Genomic DNA, 25,867 nt, shown 5'->3' with positions numbered 1-25,867 from the left:
GTTGAAGTTTCTATGTTACCCTATGAACAAAAAATATCTGTATGGTTTGAGCACCCCTAGCGGAATATTATTTTTAGAATAGTTTATGCATTGAAGCCAATATAAAAACTAGCGTGGAGTTGAACGGTTCTAATCGGCCCACCCCGAAATATTATAAAAATCTTTATAGTTATTTCTCCGATTTCTATGATTAAAATAGTTCATTGAAAATACTCAAAGATTTCTATGGAGACAACGGTTGTAACGGCTTTTGCATTAATGGCAGCACTGCATTAGTTATATTATTGCAAAGACTACATAGGTAATCTGTTTTCGTCTGTAATCTGTATATTCGTGAATGTTGAACCACGGCCAACTTTGATCACGCGCTGTTCGCGCTACAGCGGCCAACACATTCGTCGAAATTCCGCGAGCAAGGATTTTCCCCCTATAAACTGTACTATAATGTGTAGGAGGTCAGCGCCACGCTCGGTTGTTTTATTGTCTTCAATGTAAAAACTATACTAAAAATAATAATCCGCTAGGGGCGCTGACGTCATACAAATCCTTTGCTCATAGGTTAACACAGAAACGTCAACGTATGAGATGGCCGCTGTAGCGCGAGAGATGCGCGAGACATCAAAGTTGGCCGTGGTCGAACCAACCAATCCTGTTTCGATTTATTTTATGATTAGGGTTTGAATTTTCTGTTAGTGTTTTCAATCTTTTCGCTTCTGTTTTGATGGGATGACGTGAAATTTGCAGATACAATTAATTTCCAACCATGGATTGAAAATTGGTAAGGTTTTCCTCTTAAAAGAATGTTTATATTTACTTAATAATTAATATAAATAAATAGTCAAATAATAATATACTATATCGATTTCATTCTTCATGATTAAAATAACCCAACAACAGTTTTTAAAATTCTCTATGGTAAACTAACATCTTAAATTAAACTGATTTTAAATTTATTGTTAATTCGGGAAGATCTTATATGTGATGCTATATTTATCCCATTTTAGGCATTTTGATTTTCAAAAATAATCTTTTTTTATGGAGAAACATCTGATCTTTTCATTCCCTCTCCTTACTATCTATTCGGTTGAAACATTGAGGTGCTCAAGTGTCCGATGATTTAAACTTTCATACTCATGCCTCTAAAATTTGCTGGTCTTTTGGCCACTATCAAAGCTACTTTCTCAGGAGTCCGCCCTGAGCTACTCATTAGACTTTCCTCTCATTTTATGAGATAAATAAATAAAATAATAAAAATTCAAAGAGTATTTCTCTTGGATCTAGAACCCTTACTGGTCCCAGGATATTAATTTAATAGGGACTTAGCAGCCATTGGAAAAAAGAATACCAGCATGGCAGCCATAGCATGGTGTCATGCTGCCAAGTCCCTATTGGTGATGTACAGTCTAGAGCTTCTCGTGTCCCTTGATCACTTAGTCATTTACACCCGAACCCAATGTCTTGCTTAGTTTAAGTGTGCCCCTCTCTCTTCTCGTCGCAAGCTCTTAGATCTGAGTGGTCTATTCAAAATTCTTTGTGACCCTACCCAATTTTTTTTTAAATTCAGTATGATCATTCAAGAAAATTGTTTCTCAAACGATCTTAGCAAGGAGTTCCTCAAACTCCTTGAGACTTGTTCTTCCTCAGTGTCTGATGAGGTATTTTTACCCTCATCTTGGAAAGGGGGATGACACTAGCCTTCCACTACAGCGATGATGACGTCATGAGAATACACCCTATTAGGCTGGGGGATTATAGAATGAGAGAGAGAGAGGGTTATAGTAATCTATGACACTTTGGGAAAAGGAATTTAAATGGGTAGCAGTGACTGCCTGGGGTTTCGAATGTTTGAGGGAATGACCTCTTGTTTTTGACCCCTCACTTTAGGTAATCAGTGAATTTTAGAATTAGGTCATAATGAAAAAATTGGTGTAAGAAGCAAATATTGTGAATTTTATGACTAGTCCCGGTAGATTGAATATTAAGAAATTTTAAGCAGGCTGGGGCTGGAAGTTTATTAAGTTAAATGATAAGTTTGGTAAACTGATTTGAATTTTTTGGAGTTGAAGTTTATTAGATTCTAATGACTAGTGTTCGTACGGGGCCAAAATAAAGTCGGGGTCGGGGTGGGTGTAACCCCGTGAAAAAAAGTCTGGGTTGGGGATGGAAAATTCTTTGTTTTTATTATGAATAGAAAAATTATAAAAATACCCCAATTTTCTGAGCCTAGAGACTATTAGTAATAGTAACAATAGATAAGATAGGTAGGTCTATAGCTTAGGCAATTGTTTAAGTAAGTTGTTCCATAAATTCACAAGTTATTTACAAACGTTTTAATTCCACACTCCTTAGCTGAGACTAAGAGAGCCCACGAAAAAAGGAAGAGAAGGAACCTATCTATTTTATATACGATTTTACCGGGCTGCGTCGGCGTGAAAATTTAAAATTACACTACGAAAACATAACCCCGAAAAATGGAAAACCCCGACTTTGTTTGCGTACGAACACTACTAATGACCTTATGGGAATCATGCATTATTTGGAAATTCCCCCGAGGGTGGCCACACCTATATTTTTTAATTTTTCCCATATTTTCAATGCTTTCGTACATTCTCTGTTGCTACTAAGTGTTTTGATACACTCTGTCATCAAAAACTGCAAATTTTGAAAACATTTTGGACCAGTATAAGTTCTCAATCAAAATGGTAACTGTTTATTAAAAGCTTTTTTGGTTACAGGCCGATTTTTGTGATAAAACTGAAATGGCGCAGTGCTTGGCATTCAACATTAGCCCGCCTGCTAAAAAGGCAACAACGTCGTTGGATGAGGATGGTATCCCAGTCCTAGTTCTTGGAGAATTTTTAGTGTCTCCAACAGTTATGTTTGGGAAAATTCCACTTGGATCATCAAAAGGATCTGTTTTAATTGTTCGTAATCCGAATAAGGTATGCGAATGATTAGTTTTAACTTTGTTAAATGTAGTATTTAAAAGTGCCAAAACTGTACTAAGCTTTGAACACTCTCAAAGAGAGGGTATTTTGAGTATGCGAAAAATGTTTTGACAAATCGTGTTGCCCTTGTTATCTATGTACTTTATCCTAATATTTCATGATCAAAAAGGAGGGAGAACTAAAACAATAAACCACGCTTGGAATATGCTCAACAAAGATCTACACATTTATTCATTATCTCATTCTCTTCCGTACAAACAAAAAACCAAATTAAAAGCAGACGACGCTTTCGTCTGCCTGGCAAAACGGTCAACTATGTGAAGTACCGTATAACAATATTTAACAAATCTTAGTTCAAAATTTCTTACCCGATATTTTCAAAATATTTTAACTCTTACACTTTCAAAAAAACTATTGAATGTTCAAATTAGTGTTGGCGGATATCGTAATTTAACTGATAACAATTCCAATTTTGAGAATAAACTGTGACCAAACATTTAACTGATTTGGGAGATTCTGTAAATCGTTACCAATATATAACTGATAATTACTGATCAGGGTTGACTGGTTTAAATCACACTGGTTTTTTAATCCTTTGGTGTTTTAATTATAACTTGTTTCATAGGGTGGTTAGTCGTGGTTTCATAGGGTGGTTAGTCGTGGTTTCAAATTCTGTGTGTATATTAATTAAGATTTTGGAAAATATTCAATTTTTATTATGTGCAGAAGCCAAGGTTTGAAAACAAAGTTATTTTCAAAATACCCGCCCTTATGGTTTTTAAAAAAACAAATTGGTTAAACCAGCCAACCAGGTTTAAAGTTGTTGTTTTAGAGCCCAAACATGGCTTGCAAAGGTAGAAAGTTTCCTTAAATACTTTTAAAACATGACTCTTACCTCAGTTCAATATTGAAGTTTCACCAAGAGTGTATTTACTTCGAAAGAATGAGTGTTGAGATTATTCTTGGCCTCGCTACCAATCCCTCTTATGCTTGAAAAATAAGTTTCTTTAACCTAAAAAGAGTCAAATCGCCTTATCTTATTCATTCCCTATAACTTAATACCTTTTGAAACTAGACTAAATATTTTTCCTATGTGAATTTGGTTTTTTTAAGGTTCATTCGGAAGTTACATTGAGAAACATACCGGAGGGTGTTACTCTTAAACGAAAATGGCTTATCAGGGCGCTAGAGCAAGTGGAGATATCTATTGAGTGGACTCCCTCAAAACTTGGTGCTTCTAGGAAAGCTATAGCAGTTGGCACTGAATATGGGCAACATTTTCAATTTTTTATTCTTGGAGAATGTGTGTCAGAATCAAATCGTGCAATGGTAAATCTTTCTAAATGTTTAACGTATAACCTATGGTTTCAAATAAAATTTACATATTGAGGATTGTTTCCATTAAATAAAGGGTTTTTAAGAAACGCTTAATTTTTTCTTATCAGTTCAAAAAAAGGAATTTTGCTATAAAAGCTTCCTCAAATTCAACAAGAATTAATGCGGCTACCAATAAGCTTCATTTATCAGATCAATTGAATCCAATTAAAATTAACATCCAGGGGAACATAGATGATAGAGAAAACGTTTTCAAAGAAATAGAAAAATTACCTTTAACTCCAATCAGGAGGGAAACATATATGGTTGTGGATGAGAATGCCAGAAGAAGGGCATTGATGGATATCCCTCCTGAAAATGCTGACTTAGACATTCAGAATGAGATTTTTCTTAATCTTAAACCAAATCGAGAGTCCACTCATGAGAGAAAAAACTGGTCTCCTGTGCGACCTATATTAACGGAGAACCTACTTGGACTCCCAGAAGCCATGAAAGAGAGTCTGTCATCCAACGAAACATTGTCTTCCCTTGCAAGTACTGTTCCTCATCCTCCACAAACTACGAAATCATTTGGAGACAGTTTGGTACTAGATGACAGTCTAAATGAACCACATGATGACAGTTTAACTGATCAGAATGGTATGTAATTTTATTGTGAGTTTGGTTTCAGTGAAATATATTTTATTTCTATAAATATTTGAAGTCCACCTAGGAACATGGCTTTGAAGGGTTCTGTCAGCTTTGTAAAGAGGGAAGAGAGAAATACTCTATAAATTTAGTCTCTAGCAAATATTTTTTAGTGGCAGTCAGAATCTACTCTTAATGAGCTAGTGCAACCCTTAGTTATTTTGGAAGGAATTTTATTTTGAAGAATTCTTAGAATTGTTATAAGTATCATTCCATACCTTGTAGCCACTGCAACATTAGTAACCCTTTGCTTCAATACGTAATTTGAGAACTTCCCTTAAGTAGAAAGTTTAATGATATAATGAGAACTATTAGCTTCATACATCCGTTACATTTTCTGATGTATTTCTGGTGTAATAAACATCACCAACAGGAATTGATCTTTTTTTTTAAATTTCAGTGTAATTATAGCCAAAGCTTAGTTTTTATTATTTGTTTCCAAGATTGTTTCCCCTTTCTTTTATTTAATCCTATAGATCTGCCAGAATCTCATCGTAGATATGGAGAGACCATGCCAGTATGTGACACCAATTCCGTTGTGGTTGACAATGAGAAAAGGAAACCCAGACGTAGCTATTCAGATTCCCAAGTTCAAAGATTTCGTGCAATGCTCAATGAGTCTTTGCATTATGAAGTTGAGCCCTCTGCAAAAAATATTTTTGATAATCGTCGTGTTAGTACTGCTAAAAAAGAAATTAACACTAGAACTTTATGCCCCATTTCAAGTAAGACTTCTTTCGAAGTTGATTTAAAATATTTCAATCTATTTGTAACTAATTATTTCCATTAAACAAAAATTGGATGTCTTGACTTTTTCATTGTAGAAGTTTCATTCAACCTCCCTGATGTTTCTGGTTTTGTTATTGAGAATAAATCCAGTTCAGGAAGTGAAACTCAAAGCAGTGTTTCTGAAATTAATACTCCACTGTGTGATAGATTTATGAAACCTCATGGATTTCCTAACACAGTTTCAGCTTCCGCGTGGAAAGCATCCACAGTGAAAAAGAACAAGTCTTTTGTGTCACCAAGCAAATCTACAGGTAATTAATAACCTAACACATTTTCATGAAGTTATATGAATCTGTAATATACGTATCTTTAAAATGTCCTAATTAAGTTAGGAAGGTATATTAATTTTTTGAGGCTTTCTATCTCAAACGCAGAGCACAAAAACGTGCATGTCTTGTTTGACGGTATCTCTACTTCTGTGGCTGTTGTCCTCCTCTCAAAATGCACAGATGAAAATTTTAAAGATTTGGCTAGAAGGGGGAGTGAATGCCAAGAATGAGAGAGATGCAGAGGGAAAATACCATTGACGTTATTGCTATCAGATAACCTCTTTTCATTCAGGATTGGCTGTTTTAAACCACAGTGGTTTAAATCATGGTTTAAACAAGTTTTATTTAACTAAAAATTATTCCAAAATGTTTGTACATTTTCTTACCAAAATAATTATATTTCTAAAACATTTACAAGGTGACCACATTTCCTATAGTTTCAATACCTTCCTATTCACCATTGGGTTTTCAATGGATGTAGTATATAACCCGTCGTATATGATATAATTGTGTACCTTCTTCATCCAATATTTCACTACTTTTTGACAAGAATCCTTATTTTTGCTTAGAGTTTCATATTTTTATCTATAAAATTTTCGAGGCCTTTTCCTGCATTTATACAAAATATAATATGAAACTAAAACCAAGTTCGTCCTGGTGAGACTTGTAAAAAACGAAACTAAAACTTTGTTCTGATCATGTGAGACTTATAATAATACTCATTAATTTTTAGTTGATTTGTAATAAGTATGCACTATTAAACAGAAGCGAAAACTAGATTAAAAGTATAATAGAGCAGCGTTTATAAAAACCTGGTTTAAACCAAATTAGAAAAAACTTTTTTCAACCCTGTTTTCATTACCGTCTGGTACTTGGGCTAATTTCTATACTTAATTTTGACCAACTGAATTCAAATTTCATTTTGAAAAATGTATAGAAGTATTTAGAAGGTTGGTAAACTTAAAGCACATTTTGTATTTTGTGGATCACTTTATTGAATTCTTGGATTTAACAGTACCCACCTGTTCAGTTTTAGCTTTTAAGTAGCATTTAATTTCTGGCTTAGACAAGTCAGCTAAAGTAACCATCCCTGCCTCAGATTGTTTTTCGTTATTTTAACCAGGGACCTAGTTATTTGATTCTTATTAGATATTTTTTTCTGTGAACTTCAGGTAGAGTGCAAAGAGCCAAATCGTTTAGTCATTCCGTGAAACCTGTGGCCCAAGCAAAGTTATCACTCTTCGCATCTTCCACAAGGACTGTAATTCCGCAGCACCCGAATATGTTTGCTTCTAAAAATATATTCTATGATGAACGCTGGCAACAGAAGGAAGAAACCGCTTTTACTCGTTGGATTAATTATCTATTTACTCCTCCAGAGGAGTTTTTGTATCAAGATGATAAAGTAGATGGTCAGTATTATTCCTTTTTTTGTTGTCAATGATATGAGGAAACATTTTAACCATCTCATCTTTTTGCTGCATTGAGATGGTAATAGAAGTTTTCAAGTAACATTTATTGCTAATTGGTATTTGAAATAGGAAAATTCAAATCATAAATTGTTCAAACTAAAAATATTTTTGCAATAGTTGGTGTAGTTAGCTAGTGTTTCTCAGTGGCAGGGCTAGCCACAACTCTCACACGCGCTTTTAATTCCACTGTATCGCTCTTAAAAAGGGCCTGTGGCCTGTTGCAATGCAGGTTATTATCTACACCAAGTTTCTACTAGAGGATAATAAGAAGAGGCTTAAGCTAAAGCATGGTTATTGGATGAAGGTGGGATACAAAATAAATCGGTTTGGGGGGGTCTTTGTAATTTAGTAAAGCTGTGGTTTTAATTTTTGTGAAAATTTATTGATTCTATTAAACCAGTCAGTTTTCAAGAAAAATCCATGTGTAAAAAGGTTTTTAGGTACAAATTCAAACAAAGATGTGAATCAAAAGAAATTAAATTGTTTTGAATTATGAAATAAATCGCTTGCATCTTCCATCTTTTATTTTTATGAACCCTGTTGTATATGTTAAATGATCAAGCAACTAGCTATTTAACACACTAACATTTTTTTTCGCATTATTAGTATATTTGAGTTTTATTATTGGTTCAAGTTCATATTGCAATTGCAGTTAAAATATCAAAGCTGTGGACTGAATCACTGAAATCTTCTGAAAAGACATCAAGAATGCAACTAGCCCCAGATAAAGAGTCTCTTTCTTTGAAACTCTACACCAGCGAACAAAACAAAAACAAGCTTCGGCGAGCTGCCTGTTTGCTTTTTCAATCTGAAGAATTTGTTGGGGTTCTCAGAAAAATTGAAGAGCAAATTACTATTCGGAGAATTGCCATCCGTGATGATCGTAAACTTCATGCAGATTTTGGTATGTTATTTTATTCTTATATACAGGGAGACGTGAGTTGGAGTTGGGATTTTCGTTTTTGAGTTTAAGATCTTGGTGAAATGTCAGGTTTCAGTCAGATTTCACAAGTTAGGTGAAGGTGCTAAATAGTTTGTGGAAATTATTTTGCAATTCAATAGGCTTATGCGAGTATCAAATTTAGTCTAGTTAGTTTTCATTAATTTTTGTTGTATGTTGGAAAAGCAAACACTAACAAGGAGAGTACCCGAGGTGTTTATTGCCGATTTTGTTCAAAGTCGGGCGTAATGTAGACCTAGATGAGATATGAAATTTCCCAAAAGGAGACGTTGCACTACCCGTTTAATTTGCCATGGCAACCGAAAAGCTTTTTGGATACTTAAAACAAAAATAAGATATTTTCCTTATTTTACCCCAAAAATGTTCCAATTTACCGAAACTTGATGAAATTTACCTAAATGTGGTCCAAATTACCCATTTCGTGATATTCAAATTTTTTTAAAATTTTCGTGAAACCTAGAAAATCCCATGCTTTTTTTAATGGAGATTTTTTTGTTTTAAGTGATCAAAAACATTTTCAGTTGCCATGGCAAATCGAAGGGGTAGTGCAACGTCTCCTTTTGGTAAATTTCATATCTCATATAGATCTACATTACAGCCGACTTTGAACAAAATCGGCAATAAACACCTCGGGTACTCTCATTGTAAGTTTGACTTTAAATCAACTTAGTTTTTAATGATTCTTTAACAAATTAAACTATGTACAGTAATTTAGAAGAACTAATTCACAAACTCAACGTAACTAAGTAGTCATTAGAAGAACTACACCAAGACCTGACTAAAAAAGAAAATAAAGGCACTCGGAATAGATAACGGATTGGAATATTGCGTGGGATATTTTCAACAGTGCTGCGAAAAGAATGGAATACGACATGAAAGGATGAATACTTACTCGCCTCAAATGAACATTGGCTGAGAGGATTAATCAGACTTTAATAGATATGGTCAGAACTTATGAGATTATGGAAAATATAATAATAATAATAGCTTTTTATTGGAGTATCTTTTCAGTTTTACACTGGTTTTCAATAAGGTCTGGATTAACACTTAATACAAATGTAAAATAAATTGAAAGACTGGTACAAGAGTAGATTGAAAAGTTAAAAATAATTCAGTGATTTTAGATTTAAAAACTGTTTTAGATTCTTTTGTTTTTACACTATTTGGAAGGCTATTCCATAGGGCTATCCCCTTGTACTTAACTTTTTCGCTCAGGGAGAATTTTTCATTAACAAAGTCAATTTCGTTTTGTCTGCTTTTAGAAAGTACTATTTTAAAGGGTTCTGTAATATAATTAAGAGCAGATATAGATTTGACTGCATGGAGGAACATCAGCAGATGTATCTTAAATCTTGCTTGTAATGTTTTCATTTCGCATTTCTCTCTGGCTTTTGTTGCTGTTGCGCGTTTGCTGGTTTTGGTTGCAAATTTAGCACCTTGATTTTGGCATTTCTGTAAGAAGTCTGGAAGTTTTTTCTTGCCAATATTGTAAAAAAATGTGGCCATAGTCAAATAGTGGGGAGATTATAGCATTATATAATTTAACTAATGTCTTCATATTTAGAAATGGTTGTAGTGGTTTTAATAGCCATAAGCGTTGTTTGGTAGTGGATATTATAGTTTTTACACTGTAGTGAGTCTTCAATCCAAATTCCTAGGTACTTATAGACTATTACACGTTCAATATTTGTGGATCCTAGTTTATGAATACAGTTCGTTTGGAGATGTGCTTTCTTTTTTGTGGAGATTATCATAAATTTGGTTTTTCCTTCATTCATTAAAAGGCCTTTATCAAGTAATCCCTTTTTTAGTGTGAGTATATCATGTTCCGAATCTTGTATTAATTTGTTAAGATCTAGGTTTGAGGATAATATAGCATTGTCATCAGCATGTTCATTTGCTTCAGAATACTTCAGACATGTGTGCCGTGTTTCTTGTATAGATGTTAAAGAGATGTGGTGCCAAAACTGTTCCTTAACGATTTCTTTATTATGGCCTTGAAACCAGCTTCATCGATTAATCTCCCTGACACTAAATTTCTTCTTATATTGGGAGTATGAGTAACGTTGTTCAGACTCCATAATGTTTGATTCTCATCGTCATCCATTTCATTGCTATGATCTTTACTAGTGTCACCCTCATCTTGATTTTTATCATTTCTGAGTAGTTCAATTTCATTTTGAAGAAGCGTAGTGGCCCGTTTTTCATGTCTTTTCAAAAGAACTGCTTTATACCTTATGTCTACTATCGATTTTAAAGTCTGAATCTTGTTTGCAAAGCCTTTAGAAAAAAATCTGAAATATTTGTCGAAGTTCTTGAGGTAAAGAACTTTGTTCTAATAATTCAACTTGCAAGCAATGAACTGGAAAAACCATGGATAACGTTGGATATTCTTCAGCACTCAAATGCCTGGTTGCTTCTTCGAATGGTTTCATAACTTTAATTACGCTTCTCACAACTTTCCACTCCGTAGATATTAAGACATCATGATCAGTATCTAAATCAGTTAACAGGAATTTTCAGTTCTAGAAGTCTCTCTAACATGTAGAAGGTACTATTCCAACGCGTCTCCACATCCTGAATTACTTTTTTTCCTTTTTGGTATGGACCACATGCAGCTTGTTTTTTATCTAATTTAATCACCACAGGTTGTTCCCTCTGTAAATTATTCCAAGTGTCTTTGATAGTGAGCTGTAGTGTATGACAATAACAGGAAATGTGAATCCTTTTTAATTGTGGCGACAATATTAGCTCCATTATCAGTTTAAACGTAACTTTGAACAACATCTTTAAATTGATCATTTTTGAATGATTTCATCACATCAGTTATAGCTTATAAACGAGTGCTCGCATAGCCCTCAAACTTGGTAATACGGAAACTGTTTAACGAGTCTTTATCAAGTTTAACCTTAAACAAATTTTAAAGTTAAGCGAGTTTCTGGACAAGGCTTAAGCGAGTGCTCTCACACCACTACAATTTGACATTTTTTTCAACTTTTAGAAATTGTTAAAATTCAAAAGGTTTTGTACAAAGTGGCTGGGCAATGATTATTTTCAATGTGTCTTCTGTTGTGTTGGGACCCTTCCTTTTTATTTATTAAACGAGGTAAGAAATGAGTATTTTGAAGAGTTAACTGCAAAATATCATGGCATAAACCCCAATGCCTAGGCTGACTTGGGATGGCGATTTTAAATGATGTTCCCCATAATTACTGTAAAAAGTTTCAAAGCTATTCACTCTTTTAATTAAAGGGTTTGGAGTTATTTGTAATATTTTGTCAACTGGTTTTCCTAGTGATTTTATGGTTTATTTTTAAATATATCCCCATATTTCGATATCTAAGTCCAATAGAACATTCTTTATCGAAAACTACAAATATGATTTGGAAAACATTGCATTTCAGGTTTAAAGCAAATATTTTTGGATTTGCTTCTTTGCTACAACCCTCTTTGGCTGCATTTAGGACTTGAAGTAAGTACTGATTTTCATAGTGTTTAAGTCTTATGTAATATAGAGAGATCCTTGGATGTTTTTCTTTCAAATAATTACTATTTTTCCTATCATCATCATTAATTTGTGTAATCAGTTTAAAAGCTTTACTAGTTAGGGATAAATAAAATAGCTTTTTAATTTAGCAATTTTATTTAACTAAAAATTATATAAATCAAAGCTATGTTAAATACTTATAGTATATTGAGAAAACACTCAACACCAAGTGTTGCTAACCATTAGGTAGTCTAAATATTCTGGGACAACTTAACTATGTTATTTGAAAGAGAAAATAGTTGAATATGGAAACCTATATCTTACTCATTTGGCTTTTATATATTGGTATGGTTATCTTGACCTAAGAGGGAATAGCTTGGTGTTTTCCATTTGACTTATCAAGATTCGCTTCATAGCTGCCTCTGGAATTATTATCCTCACCCCAACTCAAAGATAAATGAACTAAACTAATCCTTTACTGAAAACAAATGCTAAAAACAAATTGCACAGCTGTTTGAACATGCAAAAATAGTTAATTGAGCAGTAAATGGAACATGAAATTTTCATAGGGGCAATCTTGAGCGCTAAAGAGGATCAAATTGAAAATGATATACCTGTATAATTTGTTTTAAGCTCGTATACCTTTTTTTCAGACTGTGTTTGGAGAGTATATTTATTTGCCGAAATCTAATGAGGTGGTTACCCTTTCCAAATTCATAGTCAATAGACTTCTTTTCTGCCGAGAAATTGCTCATGAGTTTCAACACAGGCTTGTTCCAAATTCTTATCGTGAAGGTATTAAAATTGAGTTAGTTTTTGATGACTGTTTTAATTTATTATTTTTTAGGGTATGAAGTTGAACTTCAAAAGTTCTTGCTGAGGAAGTTTTTATTCTTAATTTTGTTCTTGGATAAAGCTAAAAATCTCCACCTAATTGGACATGACCCTTGTTTATTCAATAAAACCTCAAAATTCAAGGTAATATCTCCAGCTTTATTTGTAAAAGAAACCTATTTTTTCACAGGACTGAGTTATGTCAGCTCCCTTTTCTTAAACTTTGATGATTAATGAGTAACGGCAATCACTTTTATAACCATGGCAACTCAGCTGAGGTTGAAATTAGCTTGTGCCAGTAGCACGACTGTTTTAACCTGTGAAGGTTTTTCTGTCTGTGTGGCACTGTGAGTAGGGTGTTAAGGGTATTCATTTAAAGTATAAAGTGGCACTGATTTTACAGCAATTCAGAGCGCTAACATTTTTTTATAGTTTAAGTAAAATTAAAAATAAGACTTATTTTTTAAATTTATTATTTTCCTTTAAAAATTGCATGATTGAGAAACATTTAGTGAATATTACTTATCATATCCCGCAATAAATACTAATAGTTATTTGTGTATTACAAAATCTACTTAATTTCAGGCTAGCAAAGACATTCTGATTTGCTTTTCTTGTGAATTTCTGAAAGGAGAAGGAGACATAACTCGTCACTTGCTTCAGTATGGCTATGCTGTTTCATGGCAACAAAAGCCACTGGAAGAGTTTAAGTTTGCTGTCACCAACCTTTCACAAGATCTAAGATGTGGAACGCGTCTGGGGTAAAACTCTTTTTGGTTTATATGAGATCAGTTCTGTAAGTGTAACATTTTGAATTTCTATAGCGCTCTCTAATTTAAAACGCCTGTTATACTTCATATTGTAATTGTGTAAAAATTATTTGTTGCAGTACTAGTACTAATATATTTTGGTTTGCATTACCAATGCACTGAAATAATTTATTAATTTGCAGAAATCCAATTTTGTTTTTTACATTACTCGCTATTGGGTTCCAATTTGATCGTAACTTTTGAATTTGGTTTTTCAGGCGTATCTGTGAACTTCTATTCCATTCCTGGATAATTGCTGACAATTTAAGAGTACCTGCACCAAGTAGAACTTTAAAAATGAGAAATGTTGACCAGGTTTTAAACGTTTTGAGAAATTGTTCAGTCAGATTATCGCCGAATCTAAAATCAACTGACATAGTGGATGGCAATCGGGAACAAACCTTGGCTTTGTTATGGGCCATAATTTTCAAAACTCAAGTTAGTAAAGTTAATAATTTCGACTGAATTAATTTAGCTAAGGTAAAATATTACTTCTAATGAATGCATGAGTGGAAAACCTATACCAGTTTCCAGTATAGCTATAGGTTTTGCACTAGGCACACGGAAATGTTTCAAAAAATGTATTGAGGACCCTCAATCATAAATATTTTGTTATGACCAATTTTGGAATATTCAACTGATTTGAGGGTCTATTTTGGGCAAACAGAATTAATTTGGCTATGGGTAAAATATTACTTAGATGAATATGTATGCCAAAAATCTTAATTAAAGTTTGTCTATTTATAGCTAGCTGTAATTTTAAAAGATATTTTGTGATTATGTTTGTAGTTAGTTTTTTTGACTCAAACGTGATCATTATAAGTTGTATTTAAAATATGGAGAAGTTTTTTTTAAATTGTTATACCTTTAATTAGGTCGAACCTCTTATATCTGATGAGAGTTTGCGGAGAGAGATTCTTTACCTGATAAAAAGCTGCCATCTTAAGAAAAAGGAATTATCTCTAAAGCACAGTGTAATGGAAACTGTCAAGAGTTCTGTAGCGGAGGCTTCAGAGCTTTATAAAACAGAGCTTAGTTTAAGATGTTTATTGAGATGGTGTCAGATTATTGGAGAATGTTATGGAATAGAAGTTAGTGTACATGAGTTTTATTTAATTCCTTATATGATCGTCTTTACAAAGTCTTCTCTCCCTTAGGTGAACAATTTCACTGTTTCATTTTCAGACGGAAGAGCGTTTTGTTACATAATACACCATTACCATCCAAATATACTTCCTAAAGAATTGATTAAAGAAAAAACTATGTCTAGCTTCAGAAATACTAGCGATTCTGTATCAGGTAACTTTTACAGTATAAAACGTGAAAAGTTAGTAAATATTGACCCAAGTAAAGAAAAGCTTTTCTGGTCAAAATAAAACTGTACTTAATTCAATAAGCCTACGTATAATACAGACAAAATTACTGAAAACATTTATTGTTTTGTACTTATTTAGATATGAAGATATAATGATAAATAACTAAAATTACAAAATTTATTTAACGTATTTTATTTGAAAGTTTTAAACTTGGCTGGATCGCGTGGCATGCAGGGCTTGCCACCACCCTCTTGCGCATTGTAACCCGGCCACCTGAATTAATGGCTTCAAAAGTCGCTTGATGACTTAGGCCTAAGGTGGTGCCTTGGGTATTAGCCTAGCTTATTATTATTAATTTTAGTTAGTGTTTTATACCTAGTTAAGTGTACCAAGTATTGTGATATTTCACTTTACACTGCAATGTACTAAATTTACGGAATTTAAGTTGATGCAAATTTTGTCATTGCCATTTTTTCATGTCTTTCATAGTGGTTTTGTTTTCATTTAGTAATGACCATTGAGCAAAACAAAATGTTTCTGAGGAATGAAAAGCAAAACTTATTAACTGCTTTTGAAAAGGTAATTACTTTTTGGTCAAATTTATTTCTAATAAAATCATTCATTTGGCTCTTGAACTTAGCTTTCAATTCTAATTTTTATTCATGGTAATATAGAAATCTAATGTTTTTCTATTGGCTACATTTGTACTGCAGGCTTATGTCAAATTTTAACTATAAACATGAATGAAGCCTGCAGAAAAAACCATTTCTTGAGGGTTTTTCCAAAATCATTGTTTTAAATCAGTCGAAAAAAGTTTATTTTGAAGAAGTGTTTCATAAAATGTTTTTTATGCTAACTTAGGGTTAATTTTGTTACTAGTAAATATTATAATTATATTTTGACGTAAAATTTCTGATTTAGATGAAAGAATTGGGTGGCATTCCAATTGTTCCTGATGTCGAAGATATATGCAATACAATACCTGATGAAAAAGTTATTATTACTCTTTTAACATACCTGAATGCCAGATTGTCCAATCTTGGAGGTGAAATAAGGGCTGCAAGGACTATTCAACTGGCTTGGAGGAATTATTGCCTAAAGAAAAAAGTCAAGATTATGATGGTAATTAAACCCTAGTCATCTTATTTCCAAATATGTACTTTACACAATCTTTTTCATTCTTTTTAGGGAAAAGCAGAATGTGCTGTTACTAAGATACAAAATAAATGGAGAGCTACCTTGTTAATGCACCAAGAAAGGAAACGTTACATCAAAGTTCAAAAAGGTGTTATTAAAGCTCAAGCAACTTATAGAATGCACTTGGTGAGAAAGAACTATCTTATAATTTGTTCTTCTGCCATTGTTATTCAACGGTTCTTCAGAGCATATTGTGAAGTTAAGAATGCCAACGAAAGGTTAAAAGCAGCCTTTGTGATCCAAAGATATTGGAGAAGATATTGCTTATTTAAGGAAACTCGTTTAAAATTTCTTCATACCAGAAACCAAGTCATTAAATTGCAATCATGTGCCAGAATGATTAATGCCAAGAAACGATTAGAAAAATATGTAGCAGCTGTTATTAAAATTCAAGCTTTTTTTAAAATGGTAATTGCCAGACAGATGTTTAAAGAATTGAAGGATGCAGTTTGTTTGATTGAAAATAAGAGAAAATTACAATTGGTAGGCAAAGTTCAACGGGATAAATTTTTACTAATGAGAAATAGTGCCATTAAAATTCAGGCCTGGTTCAGAGGAGTTAAAGAAAGGAGAGTTCTGGAGTGGCAAAGGAAGTCAGCCATAATGATTCAAAAACATTTCCGGATGTTTAGAGCAAGAATGACCTTAAAGAAACAAAAGCAGGCTGCAATCATTTTGCAACAATTTTGGAGAGATTGCCAAAAGGTGAAAAAAGCACAAGCAGAATTTGCTCACGTCAGAACCCAAATAATTAAATGTCAATCGTTAATCCGAATGTTCTTTGCTCGTAGCCAGTATGAGAAGGTAATATGTGCTGCCATAAAAATTCAGTCTAGTGTTAAAATGCTTCAGGCTCGCAATAAATATCAAAGACTTAAGAAATGTGTTAAATTAATTGAAATAATCAGAAAAACGCAAATACTTGGCCGAAAGCAGAGAGAGGAGTATCTGAAGATGAAATTCCATGCTATTAAAATTCAAGCTGCATTTCGTGGGTGGAGAGTGAGGAATGCTCAATCAATAAAAATATCCGCTGCGATTAAAATTCAAAAACATTTTAGAATGTATAAGGCCAGAGCTGACTTTAAAAAGACTGTTCAGGCGTCTCTGATCATACAACGATTTTGGAGGAGGTGTTACTTTAAGAAGATTGCTCTGGTAGAATTCGCTGTTCTTAGAAACCATATCACTAAATGCCAGTCATCTGTTCGAATGTTTCTTGCTCGTCGGCAGTATATGAAGGTAATAAGTGCTGCCATAAAAATTCAGGCAAGTGTTAAAATGTTTGTGGCCCGCAAAAAATATCTAAGACTGAAGAAATGTGTTAAAATTATTGAAACACTAAGAAAAGCACAGCTACTTAGCAGAAAGGATAGGTCACAGTTTATGAAGATGAAATGTAGTGCTGTGAAAATACAAAAAAAATTCCGTGGTTACCAAGCGAGGAAAGCTTATCTGTTGAAAGTAGCAGCCGTAATTAAGATTCAGAAACAATTTCGAATGTATAAGGCTAGAGCTCAATTTGAAAATACAGTCTGTGCAACTATTGTCATACAGCAATTTTGGAGAAGGTGCTACTCTAAGAAGATTGCTCAAGCAGAATTCAATAGTATGAGGAGCAAAGTTATTAAGTGTCAGGCAATTGTCCGAATGTTCCTTGCTCGTAGGCAATACGAAATAGTTGTTAGTGCTGCCATTAAAATTCAATCACACTTGAAGATGATTGTAGCTCTCAACAAATTTCAAAAAGTAAAAAAGGCAGTAAAGTTAATTGAGACCAAAAGGAAGGCTAAACTACTTGGCAGAACTGAGAAGAAAAATTTTAAAGCAGTAAAATATAGTGCTGTTAAGATACAATCTCATTTCAGGGCTTGGAGAGAAAGGAAGTTGTATAAACAAAAGGTGTTTGCAGCATTAATGATTCAAAAGCAATTTCGAATGCGTAAAGAACGATTGAGATTTTTAAACATAATTCATTCATCTGTTCAAATTCAAACATTTTGGAGGAAACACTACTTGAGACAGAAGGCCCAAGAAGAATTTAAACGTGTAAAGAGCCAAATTATTAAAGTGCAGTCTTATGTTAGAATGTTTCTTGCACGAAGGCGCTATAAGAAAACTGTAATGTCTGTTACACAACTGCAAGCCACTGTCAAAATGTTTTTGGCTCTTAATCGATACAGAAAATTAAAGAAAGCAGTGTGTTTATTAGAGCAAAGAAGGACAGAGCAGCTTCTTACAAGATCTCTATCTTCAAAATTTTCATCTATCAGAAAAAGTGTAATAAGCATTCAAGCTTTTTTTCGTGGGCACATAGTGCGAAAAGATTTGGTTCAAAAGAACAAATCTGCTATAACAATTCAAAAAAATTGGAGAGGTTATAAATGCAGAACCAAATTATTCAATGAAAGGAATGCCACAATTGTTATTCAACGGAGATGGCGGTGCTACTTAGTCAGAATTAATTTTATGAAGATGAAACTGGCGGTGCTGAAGATAGAGCAATATTTTCAAAATCTGATAATTGCAAGAAGGTGTCGACAACAGTTTTTAAGAAAGAAACACTCCACAGTGGTTCTTCAGGCTAACATTAGAGGATTTCTGTGCCGTAAAGAAATTGCCAGACTAAGAAATGCTGCTAGAAAGGTTCAGTCATTTTGGAGAAGATGTAGAGTTAACAAAGCATTTGCCTTTCAAAAACGAAGAGCTTCAGCGGCTATTTCTATTCAAAAGTACGTAATGATTGGGTTAAGAAATGTTAGTCCAAGAGGACATGGTCTCCCAAAATCCGGGGAGCTTGGGTGGGGGTGCCTTAATGAAAATGTGCCACCTATAATATTTTCAGGTTATAATTAGAATGGTTTTCAAAAACATATTTTAAAGAAAAAGATTGCATAGATATAAAATATCCAAGGGGTAATTTTTTTTGCTTCATTGTGCCTTTTATTTCTGTAACTGGTCAATTGGAAGTTCAGATTTTTACCTTGATCACCATTCAAGGTTGTTAAATTTTATTTTAATGAATTTTTTTATTGAAGAATAATTTGTGTGGCGATAACAAAAACTAGTTTAAATTGATCTTGACCTATACTGTATTAAAATGTAATAACTGATCTTGGTAAATAAAAGTACCGAGTTGAATTAATCTCCCTATTATGGAGTAACGTCCTTGATGTTAGTAGGATAAAAAAAAAACAGATCAGAGTGGAGATTCCAAAGCATGCACTTGAAATGTGGAACCATTTCTGGTTTGCACTTGATGTAAAATTTAAGTACGTAAATTCTCTAGCATAAGATCCATTATATGAAATTTCGGGTGAAGTGTAGTACAGCGGCCTCATCGAATTTGATATTAATTTTGGTTGCGCCTGATAGACCTTGTCACGTAGATGCCGAGGGTAATTTTTATTTTGGCCGCAAATGAGTATTTAATTGTTTAATTTAATTTTTTTAATTTAAAAAATTTCTCATTTTCATTGAATTTTATATTAATTTTGGTTGCGCCTGATAGACCTTGTCACGTAGATGCCGAGGGTAATTTTTATTTTGGCCGCAAATGATTATTTAATTTTTTAATGTAATTTTAAATTTCTAATTTTTGGGCATTTGCACGTGTTTTGTTGTACTTATTTCCGTCGTGTGTTCGCCGGCAACACAGTTTCGGTGTCCTAATGAATTCCACGTGATATTCCCTTTTTATATAAAATCAGTTAGAGTTTTTGTTCATTTTCTCGGTGTTTTGTATTTTTGGGCCACAAAGTGATATTCCCGTACTTTATCAAATCTTTTACAGTTTTTGTTCATTTACTCGGTGTTTTCTATTATTGGGCCACTTTGTTTCTGGTTGAGATTGAAAGTATATACTTGATGCGTAAGGCTTGGTACTGTCCTCTAGGTCGCGTTATAGATGGCCCATCGCTTTTTTTAGTATGGGGTTGGGGAGGCGCTGCCCGCCCCCAGCGCTTGAGCGAAGCGAGTGCGCGGCGCCGTCAGGCGCCAATACGGGGAGTTTAGTAACGTCTTTTACGTGTTTTGGAAGTAATTATCTTCGTCGGGTTGTCGCCTACACCACGGCTTGTTACTGTTTGTTTAGGTTTCCACTATACTAACGTTTTAACATTAAGTTAATTAATTTAATTATCATTTTCGACCCAAAAACAAAAGTTTCGTAATCAACGCGTCAAGTGCTACATTCTCCGCCACCCAAAAATACAAAAACACGGTAATTTCCTACAATTAGTACATTTTTAACATTAAGTTAATTAATTTAATTATCATTTGCGGCCCAAAAACATTGTTTCGTAATCTGCGCGTCACGCGTCAAGTGCTACATTCTCCGCCACCCAAAAATACAAAACCACGGTAATTCCCTAAAATTAGTACATTTTTAACATTAAGTTAATTAATTTAATTATCATTTACGGCCCAAAAAAATTAGTTTCGTAATCTACGCGTCAAGTGCTACATTCTCCGCCACCCAAAAATACAAAAACACGGTAATTCCCTAAAATTAGTACATTTTTTACATTAAGTTAATTAATTTAATTATCATTTGCGGCCCAAAAAAAATTAGTTTCGTAATCTACGCGTCAAGTGCTACATTCTCCGCCACCCACAAATACAAAAACACGGTAATTCCCTAAAATTAGTACATTTTTAACATTAAGTTAATTAATTTAATTATCATTTGCGGCCCAAAAAAAAATTAGTTTCGTAATCTACGCGTCAAGTGCTACATTCTCCACCAAAAAAAACCACGAAATTACATGAGGCCGCTGTAGTGCAATTTTGCCGAAATTTCAAACCATGACCCAATTTGAGCCCTATTTTAGGTAGACCAGTACCATTTAAGTTTGAATTGCATCTGTAAAGACTTCATTTCCCTTTTCGCAGATTTTGGAGGGGGTATGCTCAGAGGAAAAAGGAAAAAGACGAAGCCTTTTCAAACATGCGCAAAAGAATTAAAAAAGCTTCTGAACATGTCTCTGCAGAGAAAAAATACTCTTTCCTAACTAGAGATGCTGTGAGAGTTATTTTGACAGGAAGATTAAATAACTTGATTCAACACTTGATGCATTTGGGTAAGATCATGTTGTGACAATAGTTCTAGTCGATACTATGCTTCAACAGATTTATTGCTACTTCCATATTTGATAGGAAAGCAAACTAGGGTCATCAAACATTGCCTGATTCTCTATACTTCATTTATATCATGCTCTTTGTTAGCCCGGTGTATATTTAATATTTCTGTACTATAATAGTAAAGATTATGGCCTAGTAAATGAAATTCTAATTGGAAACCTGCATGTCCATTTGATTGATATCGGTGATGACCAAATCTGTAGGGCCTGTTTAATCTCCTCCCATCAACTGGATAACATTTCCTTTAATATCTCTGACTGAAGGATTGACTCTTTTTGGCTGAGATTGGACTTCTTAAATCTTAGGTCTAAATGTGCGGCTGGATGTAGTAGCGTGTTTCAACTTTCAATAAAATACAATATTTATTTTTTTTATGCTAAAATATGAACCACTGACAGAAGTAAATGAACCCAAGTTATCAAAATAGCACTCAGAATCGGAGGGCATTTTCCTTATGAAAATAGTCATATAAAAGCTAATTTACATCCCCATCTTTTGACGCGACGAATTGCACTTGGGAATTATGGGTATGTATAAAATGGTTTCGACCTAGGAGCGCACAAAACTTAAATTAGAGGTAAAAATGTAACTTCATAAGGAAAACGCCTCCAACATGGGGAGTATAGCAGTCTGATAACTTTGGTTCATTTACTTCTGCCACTGACTAAGCCAAGATATACTTCAACTATACTAATGCACTAGTGAGTGGTATTTCTATAATATTCTTGTCATTAGGAGTGAATATTAAACATCCTTACATTCACCAAATGACCTAATCCTCAATCTTTAATGCATCTAGCATCATTTAAGAATCTAAGTATAACACATATTGGTCTTTAAAAATTTTCAATGTAGTAGTTTGTAGTTGGAGCCAATTTTACTAGACCACATTAAAGTGGCATTTTTCATAAAAGCAACAATTTTTATTGCAGAGAAAGCAACTCGACTATCTGAGAGATGCCGCCAAAGTATGTTAAATGATGGGCTAATTCCAGCATTAATACATTTAATGCAAAGTTGCAATCGCAGTCTGCCACATGTTGACGTTTTGACTTGGTGTTGTAACATTCTTCTTAATTTTTCTGTGGTAAGTTTATAAGGCTTAGATTTTAATTGGTGCTGCAATTAGGTGAAACATTGTTCTCTGGTCATCAATTAAGAGGAGCTCAGAGGTTTCACCCAGTGTCATAAGCCGATGGAATCAAACCCAGCTTCTCTTGCTGCAAGGCGAAAGTGTTAACCACTCGACCATCCCACCTTCTTAATAAAGTTAAATTGATTTCATATTCCAGTATGAAGAAGGAAGTGCAGCAATCTGGTCCAATGAAAAGTTTCTTGAATTTGCTGTGGATATGATGAAAAAATTCCCAGAACGGGACACTATAATTTTACAAAAAATCACCAGTTTAATCATTGTGCTTTGTCAAGACTCAGCTGAGCGACTATATGCAAGTTTTTTAAGATTTATTAGATAAAGACTCATTTCAAATCACCAAGGGTTATCTAAATTTAAACTTCATCTAGGAAAATGTTTAACTAATTAAGGGTGATATGTATTTTATATTTCTCGATATTCAACTACATACTACCAAGGTTTTTTTTTCAAACCTACTAGATTTAAATCAAATTTTTATTAAGGTTTATACCTGTTTTTCTTGAAAAATTTATAAATAATTGGTGTGCGGCTATAGTTTAATCTTTTATTAAATTTAATTATTAGTAAAATTTAATTGCAATTTGTCTGAATTGAAATTTAAATCAATGATTTTTTTGAAATAACTTAATTTAAATCAGACTTAAATTCCTCTGCACGAAATGATCGAACTTTTCTTAAACCAACTTTGAAAGAATTATCTGGCAATTAGTTGGTTAGTTAAACAGTTTTTAGCACGAATATATCAATATCTGGCAAAATTGCACTATAGCGGCCTCATGTAATTTCGTGGTGGAGAATGTAGCACTTGACACGTAGATTACGAAACATTTTTTTTGGGCCGCAAATGATAATTTAATTGATTAACTTTAGGGAATTGCCGTGTTTTTGTATTTTTTGTGGCGGAGAATATAGCGTATATAACTAAAGCAATTTTTTGCGGCAACAAATGATAATTTTTTAATCAACTTAACTTTAAAAAGGCGTCATGTTAGGAGTTTAGTAACGTTTTGCTAAAAAGTATTTTCGTCTTGTAAACTCCCCGTATTGGCGCCGCACACTCACTTCGCTCAAGCGCTGGGGGCGCGCAGCACCACCCCAAACCCATACTAAAAAAAGTGATGGACCATCTATAACGCGACCTAGCGGACAGTACCAAGCCTTACGCATCAAGTATATACTTTTAATCTCAAACCAGAAAAAAAGTGGCCCAAAAATAGAAAACACCTAGAAAATGAACAAAAACTGTTAAAGATTTGATAAAGTACGGGGATATCACTTTGTGGCCCAAAAATACAAAACACAGAAAATGAACCACTGTAATCAATTTTATAAAAAAAGGGCATATCACGTGGAATTCATTAGCACACCGAAACTGTGGTGTCGGCGAACACACGACGGAAATTAGTACAACGAAACACGTGAAAATGCCCAAAAATTAGAAATTTAAAATTACATCAACAAATTAAATAATCATTTGCGGCCAAAATACCCTCGGCATCTACGTGACAAGGTCTATCAGGCGCAACCAAAATAAATATAAAATTCAATGAAAATCAGAAATTTTTAAAATTAAAAAAATTAAGTTAACAATTAAATAATCATTTGCGGCCAAAATAAAAAATACCCTTGTCATCTACGTGACAAGGTCTATCAGGCGCAACCTAAATTAATATAAAATTCGATGAGGCTGTTGTAGTGCACTTCACCCCAATATCTCATTGATTAACGTTTTAAACGTTTGAAGACAGTGAAATAATGGTGGTCAACTGTGTTACATTTATAATACCTTATTGACTGTGCAAATTTTGCATTTAAAATATTTCAATATACTCTTAATGTAGGTTACCTTTACTGTGTACAAAAATATCTTAAGCCTTGTTGCTTTAGAAAATACCAGCTAAAATAGAGTTAACACAGCCCAAATATTTAAAACAGTAAGACAGTTGCAAGTCCTTCTGATGTACTAATATATCTTTGGAAAGATTTTTTTTAGTTTAGGTAAAAATATAAAGGGTTCCAAACTCAAACTCATTGTTTCATATTTTAGGAATTAAAATGTGATGAAATGGCTACAAAAGGAATAACATCACTGTTCAATATTGCCAAGCGAAAATTTGATATTCGCCAGAATATTCAAAAACTTAAACAGTCTGGTGGTTGTTACAGTAAGAAGGAAAAGGAGGCGAGAAGAAGCACCATGATCAAGCATCATAATAGGACGTTTCTTAATGCTCTGGATGCTCTAACTGCCCTCATGAAACTTTTAAACTTCATTTAAACTTGTATTTTTCAAATTTCTATTTTTAAATTAAACTTTTAAATTGTTTAAACTAGCTTACTTCTTTGTTAGTATTTGTATATGGGTTATTTGTTCAGTAAGTTTAAATTAGGTTATACCATAACACATTTGCATAAGCTCTAATATTTAGCAGTTAAATAAATGAAAATTGGTGTTTGACTAACTTCAAATGAAAGGCACATTTTTATAATGTTAGATGCTGAATCATAAACTATTTTGACCAGATAGGCCAATAAACAAAGCCTACCCTAAATCATCCAGCAATTTTCAATCAAGTGACTTATAGCGTTTTCCATTGGGAACCTCAGAGCACTCCTGGAGTGCTCCAAAATCAAAATCTTATTCCATTGGGAAAAAAGGGGCAACTCCGAGAGGGAAGATCGTCTTCCATTGACCAAGGTACTCCCTCCCGGAGTGCTCCCAGCTGCCCCATCTCAAGAGTCTGAGGGAAACAAAAGAGTGCTCCGAAAACGTTTCGTATTTCATTGGGAGCTACCAGGGCGAATCCTCCGAGCACCTCCTACAGTGAGCAGTGACGTCATTCAACAAAATCTGGATCACACTCTGAGGTTTCCAATGGAAAACGCTAATAGTTATAATGTGTAGGAAAGTTAACAGCATACTTATGGAGGTAATAGTCAAGTTTTTACAGAAAGGAAAAACCAAAAAATAAGTTGGTATTCACATTTAAGTTGGTTTTAAGTGGTCAGCATATTTCAGTAAAGTTGGTAATAAGTTGGTGGGAAAATTCCCTTTTCATTAAGTTGGTTTTTAGTGGTCAGAAAATTACATTTTTTTAAAGTTGTTTTTATTAAGTAACATTTTACGTAAGTTTTTAGTTGGTGTTAAGTTGTTTTTAAGTAAGTTTTTAGTTGGTATTTGTCTCAAATACCAACTTAAATAGTTCTTAGACCACATTTTTTGGTAAGGGATGTAAGAGGAAATGCTTTTGGATTGACCTTGAAGTAAGAGTTGGGATAATCAGTCCTTGGAATCTGTGTACACACACCCGTACCCTTGGCAGTACTTATGAGAGTATGCGTACTTTTTAAACACTAACAATGTTGAGTTTAATCGGTGTACAGTATCTGAAAGTGGTTAGCTTCTCAGAAAGTACTAACCATTGCAAGTATTTGCTTATAACTTGATAATAGAAAACTAGAATA

General features: G+C 33.6%; 1 protein-coding gene across 1 annotated transcript; it reads left to right on the top strand.

Moving 5' to 3' along the window:
• Window positions 1-676: 676 nt before the first annotated feature.
• LOC149945562 (uncharacterized) lies at window positions 677-24,732 on the top strand. The gene is made up of 22 exons (XM_090174306.1): window positions 677-778; window positions 2,736-2,942; window positions 4,062-4,277; window positions 4,394-4,922; window positions 5,447-5,695; window positions 5,795-6,010; window positions 7,201-7,440; window positions 8,153-8,404; window positions 11,866-11,933; window positions 12,602-12,743; window positions 12,796-12,926; window positions 13,368-13,543; window positions 13,810-14,029; window positions 14,467-14,682; window positions 14,749-14,890; window positions 15,416-15,486; window positions 15,829-16,029; window positions 16,096-18,836; window positions 20,998-21,185; window positions 22,179-22,333; window positions 22,539-22,694; window positions 24,450-24,732. The coding sequence occupies exons 2-22, from the start codon at window positions 2,760-2,762 to the stop codon at window positions 24,678-24,680; spliced, it is 6,723 nt and encodes a 2,240-aa protein (XP_090030432.1). The 5' UTR covers window positions 677-778; window positions 2,736-2,759; the 3' UTR covers window positions 24,681-24,732.
• The last annotated feature ends 1,135 nt before the right edge of the window (window positions 24,733-25,867 follow it).

Source organism: Leiobunum rupestre, chromosome 5, assembly GCF_980474605.1.
Source record: "Leiobunum rupestre chromosome 5, qqLeiRupe1.1.hap1, whole genome shotgun sequence".
NCBI classification, from domain to species: Eukaryota; Metazoa; Arthropoda; class Arachnida; order Opiliones; family Sclerosomatidae; genus Leiobunum; species Leiobunum rupestre.
This window is presented reverse-complemented; position numbering and strand designations above follow the sequence as displayed.